Source organism: Echiichthys vipera (genome assembly GCF_963691815.1).
Source record: "Echiichthys vipera genome assembly, chromosome: 22".
Lineage (NCBI taxonomy): Eukaryota > Metazoa > Chordata > Actinopteri > Perciformes > Trachinidae > Echiichthys > Echiichthys vipera.
This window is the reverse complement of record NC_139847.1, coordinates 2016217-2027353: the sequence shown is the minus strand read 5'-3', so window position 1 is coordinate 2027353 and position 11137 is coordinate 2016217. Positions and strand designations below refer to the sequence as shown.

General features: G+C 45.3%; 1 protein-coding gene across 1 annotated transcript; it reads right to left on the bottom strand.

Moving 5' to 3' along the window:
• Positions 1–1240: 1240 nt before the first annotated feature.
• LOC310963911 (uncharacterized protein) lies at positions 1241–10720 on the bottom strand (the record flags this gene model as incomplete). The annotated part of the gene is made up of 10 exons (XM_083936868.1): positions 1241–1534; positions 3070–3223; positions 3297–3375; positions 4155–6296; positions 7250–7338; positions 7605–7744; positions 7840–7952; positions 8074–8258; positions 8362–8556; positions 10553–10720. The coding sequence occupies 10 exons, from the start codon at positions 10718–10720 to the stop codon at positions 1410–1412; spliced, it is 3390 nt and encodes a 1129-aa protein (XP_083792994.1). The 3' UTR covers positions 1241–1409.
• Between the last annotated feature and the right edge of the window lie 417 nt (positions 10721–11137).

The following is an 11137-nucleotide window of genomic DNA, read 5'->3' as shown; positions in this document are numbered from 1 at the left end:
CAACGTGAACCTTTCACCGCCATTGTTTGAAATGTCCGCGCATGGTCCCTCCTTCTTTTTTCTACATCCCAACAGGCGCACAGGAAATGACCTCAGAGCCGCCGTAGGCCTCGTGCTCGTACACGTGCGCACGCTCGTGGTCGTACATGTGCAAACGTGCTTTACTAAAGCCCACCTCTCCTAAACGGGCCGTGGACGGCAAGCGTGCCGCTCCTAGACGCGGTACGGTTGCGCCCTGAGACTGTCAGCTGGATGAAAAGGACGTTATGGACGGAGGCTCAACGAGCGTGTGTGAGAGGTCAGAACGGACGTATAGAGAGGCGTTGCTATGGAGACGACACACCGTCTCGTCCCGTCTCATTGGTCTGAACGTGTTTCAGAACGCTGCAGAGCTGCACGATGCAAGTCCCTTTGGTCTGAACTCGACTTTGAGCTTCTCTAGATCAACCGGCTCTAATTTTTCCAGCAGGTGGCGGCGACGCCCAAAAAGCGGTCCATCCAATCACCACCAAGGAAACCAGAAACCAAAAACACCAGAACACCAATCAGGCCACAGCCAGCCCCGGCAGGACCAATCACTGACAGCCGTCTCCTCTACCTGTTGGCCAATCGCAGAGGACACGCGGGCAGTTCCAACAGTTTTATCTCTCAGCCAATGGGGAGGCACCGTCACAGAGGTTACCGTGTGACATCAGACAGCGAGGAGTCGGCTGGAACGCTGCTGAAAAGAGCGGGAAGGACGGGCGGGAACAGACGGAAGATAGGTTCTTCTTCTTCAGAGGACTCGAGCGACGAGGCTTAAAGTTTGAGTTTTTTAGTCATTTTGCATCTTTTTGTGATGGTTTTGCATCTATTTTTAGTCATTTTGCATCTTTTTGTGGTGGTTTTGCATCTTTTTTTAGTCATTTTGCATCTTTTTGTGGTGGTTCTGCATCTATTTTTAGTTATTTTGCATCTTTTTTTATGGTTCTGCATCTATTGTAGACAATTTATGTTCTATGTTGTCTTTTCGTTATCTATTTCTAATCATTTTGTGTCTTTTTGGTCATTTAGCACCTCTTTGTTGTCGTTTTGCACTTCTTTGGTCTGCTAGCTTACAGCCGTTAGCTTAGCCATAAACCAAGACAACCAATCGTCTTTTTAAAAAGCTTCTTTATTCTTTAAACGCACACATAAAGAACTGCTGTTTGTAAAAGTAGTTGCATATGAATCACCTGTTTGCTGCTTTAAAAAGGTGTAACAAAATAAAACAAACCTGAAAAATAACCTTTATAAATAAAACCTACACTTTTATTCATCATGTGCATCGACACTTTAACATTTGACGAATAACCAGGACCTTTAAAGATGGCTGCTGTGGTTCTAGGGTTCGTATTCGGACTCGTTGTGTTGCCGTGAGAGTGCGCGTCTCAGAGGGGGTTGTGTTGTGATGTGTGTGTATCAGTACTGTTGTGTCCATGCTGCTGTGGCACTGAACGAGACACTGGTGGTTTGTCTTTCCTCTGATCCCTGGAAGTGCCTTTGTTGTGTTTGCCTGAGAAAACATCAGACAAGTCATCACTTCACCTCGTCACGTAGGTTCATTTGTGTAAGTATGAAGACATTTGTTTCCATAGCAACTACTCAGAAACAATTACATCCTTTTACAAAAGCAGGAATGATTTATGACTGTTTCTTATTTTGTAGCTAACGGCGTGTATTTATGTCATGATTGGAAAAGAATCATTAGAGGAAACTGTAGTTTAGTTGATGGTATTTTTAAATACCGTATTTACCGCACTATAAGGAGCATAGAACAGACGCTACAGTCGAGGCTGGGGTTACGTTAAGGACCGCCTCTAAATCCATCGATGTTATGTACGCGAGTTAGCGCGAGTAGCATCCAGCTGCAGACCCGGAGCACAAGCCCCTCACTTGAAAAAAAAACATTTTGCGTCACTTCCGTCAAGTGAGGGGCTTGTGTCAAGTGAGGGGCTCGTGCTCCGGGTCTGCAGCTGGACAGTATCGTGCTAGCGCTGTTGCCTTCAGTGGAACAGTGATCGTACGGACTCTTCTACTCGCTGCTCTCTGTTCAACAACCCACTGTTGGAGTTTGTCCTCCAGCTGCAGCCGTCTCGCTCTGTTCCCTCTAAACTCTGTTTAGTCTTCTTTACTCGGTGCAGGTCGTCTTGTTGCTTCCTCCACTTCGGCACCATTGATTGGTTCATGTTCAACTCTCTGGCTGCTGCTCTATTCCCGTGTTCTACTGCGTGACTAATGGCCTTGAGTGTAAACTCTGCGTCGTAAGCGTGTCTCTTAACAGGAGCCATTTTGGGCTCTTTACACAAACACACACATGGAAATGAAACGGCACGCTTCACGCAGTCGTATATCTCAACATGCACCGCGCGTTACTTCTTCTACGGGGGAAAATAGAGTCGGCGGCTGCTCACCGTAGTTGGAGACCTGTTGTGGCTCAATATTGGTCCATATATAAGGAGCACCGGATTATAAGGAGCACTGTCGGCTTTTGAGACATGTGAAGGTTTTTAGGTGCAACTTAGGAGAATACGGTTTCAACTATTTCCACTGTGTTCATGGTTAATTGTAGCTAACTATTTCACCCGTTTACTACTTTCATTAGCCATTCATGACTTTGTAATCTGGTGTTTTTTTTAGGTGAAACTTAAAGTGCGGAAAATATGGTAACTTTTTTGATTGAGGGAAATTTTAGTTTCATTTACAAATAGTGGAATAATTTAAAGACATTACTTCCTGTTGGTCAAGTCTGGTTCATAATTTCTCAAATGCAACTGCAAATTTTTGAGAAAAGCTGTTTTTTTTTTTGCACAGAAGTCGATATTCTTTTACAAAATACACTGATTGGCACTGGGGTGCACTGAAACAGTTTTTAATTTGTTGTCAACACCCAAAGAAACCTGGACTTCGGATATTTTAAACCCTAGTTTGCTCAAAGGGGGACGGGGACGGGGACGGGGACTTGATTTTGATCGGCCCAGACAGAGACTTCAACATTAACGGCCATTTCCTTTTGTAAACTTGTAGGTACGATGGGACATGTTTGCGTACCTTCTCTTCCTCTGAGCTCTGGCAGAGCTGAGTTTCTTAGATCTGGGAAATGGACGTCCGACTTCTTCTTGGTCGCTGTGACGCCGCCGCTGTTACCAAGGTTACAGCGATCGGACAGAAAGGAGTGCTCAGAGATCGGGTTTTTCTCTGAAACCTGAAAGGAGAGGCGGTGGTAACTGTGGCGCAGCACACTCACATTCACTATGATTCTGATGTAAAAGTGTTACCTGTGCAGGGACTGATCCCGTAACGTGGCTGGACAGTCGACTGTAGATGCCCCCGTGATGCCTCAGCTTCTCTACGCACCTGCGATTAACACAAATAACACTTTCTGCTATATGTTAAAATACAAAACACTTGATCAACAATGAGGAGTTGGAGTTAAGGGCAGGGATGTAGGACTTGAGTCCAGTCTCTGTCTTGAGACCACATTTTTTCAAGTCTTGCACTTGTTTTGGTCTCGTGACTTGTTGGACTCTTGAGAACTGGTCATGTCATACCGACTCGACTGGACCTGGTCTTGGACTTGACTTGGTCTTGAGTTAGTTGGACTTGACTTTAGCCCTGGTTACGGGTCTAAAGCTCAACAAGAACCTTACAAACAAGACAAATCCAGGAAGAGTTCAGGAATATTTTATGTGGTATGGTCCTAAAATATTAAAACTTGCTCAATTATTAATGTTTATTTACTGTCAGCGTTCAAGGAGACACACCAACAGCTTACAAATGATACCAGGTAGGTGCTTTGGAAGTGTATTTGGTGTTTGGAGGAGCTTCTAACTGTGTCCGATTTGTCAAAGTCTGGAGTTTCTGTTCTGTGACTTGAATTTATCGCCTATTTCAAGACTTCTGAATCCACGCCACACCTCAGATGTGTCATGTGGTGCATCGTCAGACGTTTCCAGACTAAAAGACCATCGTCCAATTGGAGCTTTTCAAGGTGAACTACTCCTAGTGACCTCTACCCCAGCGCATGAGTCAATTGAGAATCACACAAATTTTGCACCTAAGCCTAAACTGATCTTAGGTGCGCTCCAATTTTTTGTGCAGTACTCTTTTGTACCATTGTGAGAGAACTCCAGTACCTAAGGCCGTGGGTCCCAGGATGGAAACCTGCCCCCGGGGAAAGGTGATCGCTGGCGGCCAGGCTGACCGCAGAGAAGGAGGGGATGAAGGGTGGAGGGAGGAGCAGAGGAGTGGAGGAGGGAGGAGGAGGAGGTGGCGGTGGAGAGGAACTGGGTTCATTGAGAGCAAAGTCTTTAACGTCGGCAGCGTCCATGTTGTGAAAGACTAAGACTCTTGCTTTGTGGTCTGGAGTCGTCGAAGAGGTGAACGAAGCGGAGTCTTCAACAGTAGATATATGTGTTGTGTCGTTCATATCTGCGTTCTCTCTTTTCTTTCCTGCCTCTGTGGGTTTCTGAGTCTTCAGGGTCATCGTACCGGGGGACTTGGTGGAGTCGCCCACTGACCCGAGCTTTGTTTGAGGATCTCCCATCAAAGATTTAAAGTTTGTGGGTTTCAAGGAATTTACATCGCATTCAGCTTCACTGATGTTCTGTTGTTCAACATTTGAGCTTCTAGACGACTTTGAGATTTGGTTTAAAGACTCCGTTTGCACACTGATCGACACAGAACGCACTAAATCCTCTCTGTTTTCTTTATCTGAGGCTTTCAATGTTTTCGGAAGAGTAGTTCCCACTGACGTGTTGATATTCAGCGTGGAAGTCGAGGTTAGTCTGGATTCTTTGCTGATCTTGGGTTTAGGAGAGCTCTGCTGATGGACGCTGCAGGGACCAGAACATTCAGCATCTGAAGCATCGGATCTGTCAGTACGGTTTGCAGATGGGCTCATCTTCAAGCATCCATGATTCTCTTTGATATCCTGCTTATTTTGGATTTCCATCGATGCTTCTGTAAGTTCCCCGTCCGTTGGAAGGCCTCTGGAAGGTTTGTTGGGTACACATGTGGCGCCATCTGTGGGCTTAGGATCTGAAGACGAGCCACTTTTGGACAACTTTGAATTTGAGGTTCCTTTAGGTAGTGTTGTCGTGCTGTGGACAGGACTGGCCTGCATAAAAACTTTGGAGGACGACCTTGAAAGATCCGCGGTAGGAGTCTTTGAAGGGCTGCTGGACAAAGATGTGTTGTTTTTGGTCATTTTTGGGACAGAGTTTGTCTTAGATGGTTTAGGGTTTGTGGGTAAGACCTTCGGACATTCAGAGGTCCGTCTTTGTTCCTCGTGCGTGGTTGAACACTCGCCCTGATGCTCTGCAGTGGTAGCTGTCTTGCATAGTTTGGTTATAGAAGGGACAGTTGGGGTAGCGACCTCAATCAGTTGAGACCGTTTAAGTGTCAAGCTTGTCTCTACTTGGTCCCCGTTAGGTATTTTAGAAGCTACAACTGTTGAAGAACCTTTGGAGTATTTCCTGGTGGAAGACAAACCCACTTTCTGTGTTAAAGGAGTGTCCATACGATCAATGGTTGGTTTCAAAGAGGCTTTTGGAGATGAAGTACCATTTGGATGATCAGTGGTTGAGCTTTTAGACAATTTATGCACTTTTGCGTTCGCGTTGTTATGGCTCTTCCCAAAGTCTTGACTTGGCTCCGATTTAGAGGATCTCTTGATCTCCATCGCACTTTTCTCAGTCACACTTGGCACAGTGTTGTCGCAGGAATCTCTACCTTCTGCATCCGTATTTTTCAAATGGTCTTCCCTTGTCTCTACAGCAGCAACTTTCCTGTGTTTAGGTTTAGACACCACCATGTTGTTGTCCTTTGGATCTGTTGCAGTCTTTGTAGCCTCCAGTGAATCAGAAGTGAGGGTTTTAGTTGATTTAGAAACTTCCGGTTCCTTTCTCACATCCACACCAGCGGTTTTTCCCAGTTTACTTTTCACAGTCACAGTAGTTCTTGCTGCGTTATTGACGATCTTGGCACCTAATGTTTTGGAGTGTTTGGTCGACATCACGGGTTCAGAGGTGTTTCCAATAGTTTTGGAAAGCTTTGACGTTTGCTTTCCTTTAGTTTTATCCAGCTTTTCTTCTTCCTTCCTGTCCTTTTCCCCGATGACCTTTTCATCTGCATCTTCAGTTTGTTTCTTGTCTTTGCTTCTCCGGTTCTTGTCGTCCCCTTCGTTCCTTTCTTGTCTTGGAGTTTTGGTTATTTCAGGAAAGGTAGAGTTTTCTCTGTGGTCTTTTTGGATCTTTGCATTCAACTCGTCCAGAAATCTACGTAGACACAGATAAAGATGAAGAAGCTCAGGTACTCAAATTTACTCCTGGTATCACGACTGCACAAACACGTGTTACAGGGTTCACCAGCCAGAGGCAGAATGGGGAGACTATGTAACGTAAAACATTTGTAGCCACAATAAGGTCTAGGGCAGGGGTGTCAAACTCAGGCCCGTGGGCCAAATCTGGCCCGCGGTGTAATTATATGTGGCCCCTAAGATCATATCCAGGTTCTGTGAGAGCTGGCCCGTGAGTATAAAGCAAATACACGTCTACTTTTGTGTTCACACACATGAGCATCCATGCTACCAGTCTCTGCAGACACACTTAATCCTTCCCTCCCCAAAAACGACCCAAAGAAAGATGGAGGACAGGATCTTTCAGCAGATGATCTGTGTGTGAAGGTAAAGAGCTGTTTGTCACCGTGGCTGTGACCAAAGAATCAAACAGAAGAAACACCACGACAAGAACAAGGAGCTGCACTGGAAAGGTTCAACGTTACACATCTGGAGAGAAGGGACACATGCACATTTGCACGACTAAAAACAGATGAAAACGCCACAAAAAGACGACAAAATGACTAAAAACAGATGAAAACGCCACAAAAACATGACAAAACTTCTAAAAACGGATGAAAACACCAGAAAAACGTGACAAAACGACTAAAAACAGATGAAAACACCACAAAAACGTGACAAAACGACTAAAAACACATGAAAACGCCCCAAAAACGGCCAAAAGATGGATGGAGAACAAGGACCTGCACTGAAAAGGTTCAACGTTACACATATGGAGAGAGGGAACACATGCACATTTGCAGTCTTTTTTTTATTTTATTTTTTAGTAAATATTGAGTTTGGCCCAAAAACTTTGTCCAAGTGTGAAAATGAGTTTGACACCGCTGCTCTAGGAGATGTGTCTGTAGTAACTTTTAAAAAAATGAACCCTACCTGATGTGGAAAGAGTCTTGTGTGAACAGACGATGTTCTAACAGTTCTGAACACTGAGCTCGTTTTTCTGGATCCATCTGAAGACAACTCTGAAGCGACAACCCAAAAGTTACACAAGACGTGGGACCTTAGGATCTCACATCACAGTGACTGAGAAATACTGAAAACATGCTCGTAGAAGTAGCAACAGTATCAAGGGAGAACTAAAAAGACCGTGTTTTTGTGCCAATATGAAAGCTGCAGATCCTTTCATTGTCCTAATGGTTTAATAGGACTTTGGATTTTCTGACCAACTAACAACAGACAGCAAATTCAAGGCTTTGAAAATCCCTTTCAAAAACCAAGCGAACTGTACCTGAGCCAAGTCCAGGGTGCTGGCTGTGATTGTGGTGAAGCGCTGCTCCAGTCGAACTCTGCCAGAATATTCGGGCAATCTGACGCCGGAAAAAACAGGATTCCTGTAGAACAACTCCTGGTGATGAGATGTCAGGTTACCTGGGAGAAAGCAAAAGAGTACGCTCTTGCACCAGGGACTCAAAAAAGGGAAATCTGCATATTTAATCATATCACATTATGACACGTGTGCTCACCGAAGCACCGGACGATGTGGTAAATTTGGTCGAGGTCCGAGTCCCCGGGAAACAGTGGCTGACCTGTTAACATCTCTAACAACAGACAACCAACAGCCCACACGTCCACCGGTCTACACACACACACACACACACACACACACACACACACACAGACACACACACACACCTGTTAACATCTGCATAAACAGACACCTTAAGCTGACCTATCCTCAGTACACACTAAGCACTTACTTGCCGTACTTGGTGTCTCCCACCAGCAGTTCAGGCGCTCTGTACCAGCGAGTGGCCACGTAGTCAGTATAGATCCCCCCTTCAGCGGGCGACGTCATGGTCCGGGCAAAGCCAAAGTCGCACATTTTAACCACGCCCCCCTGAGAGATGAGGATGTTCTCTGGTTTGATGTCCCGGTGGATGATCTAGGAAGGACAGAGATGGTTAAAACACAGAAAGATGTTGTAATCCTTCCTCTGGCGGCCATTTTGGAGACCATCGGCGCTCTCCGGTTGGGTTCGTCCTCACGTTTTGCTGGTGGCAGAAGGCTGCGGCCCTCAAAATCTGGTACAGATACTGGCGGCTGGTGTTCAGGTCCAGGCCGTTTGGGTTTTGCTCCAAATCGTTTAGAAGGGTTCGCTCCACGAACTCGAACACCAGATACCAGCGGCGCCGGCGCTTCCACACTTCCAGAAGGTTCACCAGGTTGTCGTGACGGAGTTGCTTGATGGTTAGAAAGATGAGAGCAGAGAAATAAGAATATTTAAGCGTCTTTTACTTAATGCCAACCATAGACTGCAACAACTAATGGCCGTGGTCTGTGGACTAGCATTGAAGCCTTGAATCTTGCGTTTGGCCGTCGCTATCTTGGTATTTTGGAGCCAGTACTGACAATACGAGGGTGGAGACGGTTAAGCTAGTGTTGTTTTTAATGACGCTGCGCTTAGCTAACGGCTAAAGAGGGAAACTTTTCCAATCATTTGCTTATTGACTGCTGGGTTCTGTTGGTTCTGACGGGTCCAGACAAAACTCGCCTGCGCATGAGTAACCAATGTGTAGCCAATCATATTTATCTGTAATCATGTGTGACGGACGCTCACTGGTTAGCAGGGCTCTCCTCTGTGACGAAACACGGCGCCCTCGTGCGAGGATTGAGCCCACGGTAGGTTGGTTACACGGAGCACAGCGTTAAAGAACTGTGTAGTAATTCAGTTATAATGATATGTTCAGGAAGCTAAATGTGTTACAGAAGGCTTAGTTTGTTTATAACTAGTGATCTTAGCTCGAAGGCTAAGCTAACTTGCTAATTTTCCTCCATGAAGCTGTTGCAAACGAGTGCTGTGCTCGACCGTGAGTTGTTTCCGTATCATTGTCCCGGCAATAAAAGTCTGGCCCTGAAGCTAAGAGAGGTCCTTATCGCAACACAACGCAGAGAACTGTTACACGTGCACGATGTGCGTCTGCGTCGTCAGGCTCAGCTGAGTTTGGACCCGTTCCGGTTCGGAGTGGTTGAATTTGGCGGGAAAGACCTTGTGAAGCTTTTGGAGATTTCTGTCTTTCCTGACACCTGTTTGATTTGAACTGTTTAAAAGTCCAAGCGTGTTTTTGTTAAATCTGTAATAACGGAGTTCAGAAGTGGCGCTTTAAATGTAGCCGTTATTGTGCACGTTAGCGTAAAGATAACAAACGAATGCATTGTCCAAAAAAGTGGGATTTTCTTGGTATTAAAGCAACAATCGCTGCTCTTTCAAGGTACAAGAGACACTTCTGGTCTCCGATTGGTTGAATACGGTCCTAAGCTAAGAGAGAGTGTTGGTCCTTCTCGCAAATAAACAACACAACGCAGAGAACTGTTACACGTGCGCGAAGTGGGTCTGCGTCGTCATCCTCAGGCTCAGCAGAGTTCGACCCGGACCGGTTCGGACTGGTTGAATTTGGCGGGAACGACCTTGTGAAGCTTTTGGAGGTTTCTTTCTTTCCTGACACCTGTTTGATTTGAACTGTTTAAAAAGTCCAAGCGTGTTTTTGTTAAATCTGTAATAACGGAGTTCAGAAGTGGCGCTTTACATGTAGCCGTTATTGTGCACGTTAGCGTAAAGATAACAAACGAATGCAGTGTCCAAAAAAGTGGAATTTTCTTGATATCAGAGCAACAATCGCTCCGTTTTCAAGGTACAAGAGACACTTCTGCTCTCCCATTGTTTGAATGCGGTCCTGAAGCTGAGAGAGTGTCGGTCCTGCTCGCAAATAAACAACACAACGCAGAGAACTGTTACACGTGCGCGATGTGCGTCTGCGTCGTCATCGTCAGGCTCAGCAGAGTTTTGACCCGGACCGGTTCGGACTGGTTGAATTTGGCGGGAACGACCTTATGAAGCTTTTTGGACATTTCTTTCTTTCCTGACACCTGTTTGATTTGAACTGTTAAATCTGTAATAACGGAGTTCAGAAGTGGCGCTTTAACTGTAGCGGTTATTGTGCACGTTAGCGTAAAGATAACAAACGAATGCATTGTCCAAAAAAAGTGTCATTTTCTTGATATCAGAGCAACAATCGCTGCTCTTTCAAGGTGCTGACTCATCTGGACGTCTCCCAGTGTTTGAATACGACTCTGAGCTGCGTTTGTTTGTGATTGACAGGCGGCTTTTGTGTCTCGCGTCACTCGGGTTTCAGTCTCAGGCTCATTGATCGCCGTGCCGACGGCTCGATTGACAGGTACCCTCAGCAGCTTGATCTCCCTCTGGGCGATCTTCTTCACCGTCTTGTCGTCGTCCGAGTCCACGAACTTCTTGATGGCGACGAGGCGGCCGGATTCTCGGTGCCGGCACTTCAGAACGGTGCCGTAGCTGCCCTCGCCGACCAGACCCAGGGACTCGTAGCGCTCCATCGAACCCTGCAGGGACGGACGTTTAGAAAAGACGCTAACGTCAAACAGAAATACGTTTGACTGCTTTTCCTGCTGTTAGTTTGGAAACTGTAAAAAAAAAAGATAAAATGACAAAGTAGAAACAGAATAAACAACAACCCACATGAATTTTAAAAAAGGACAATGAGTTAAAAAGCAATTTAAAAAAGATAATATACGTAACTTATGTTTTCTGTGGCTGTGACTCCATTTCTCACTGTTTTCATTGTTTTTAAAAAACCAAACAATCGATTATTGGAGAAAATAAACAGCAGATTAATACAGAATGAAAACAATCATTAGTTAATAGTTTAAAATGAAGATTTTCACATTTATGCATGTGGGTTAATAATCTACCAATGGAATATTATTACAGTTTTATACTTTTAGACTGTTATT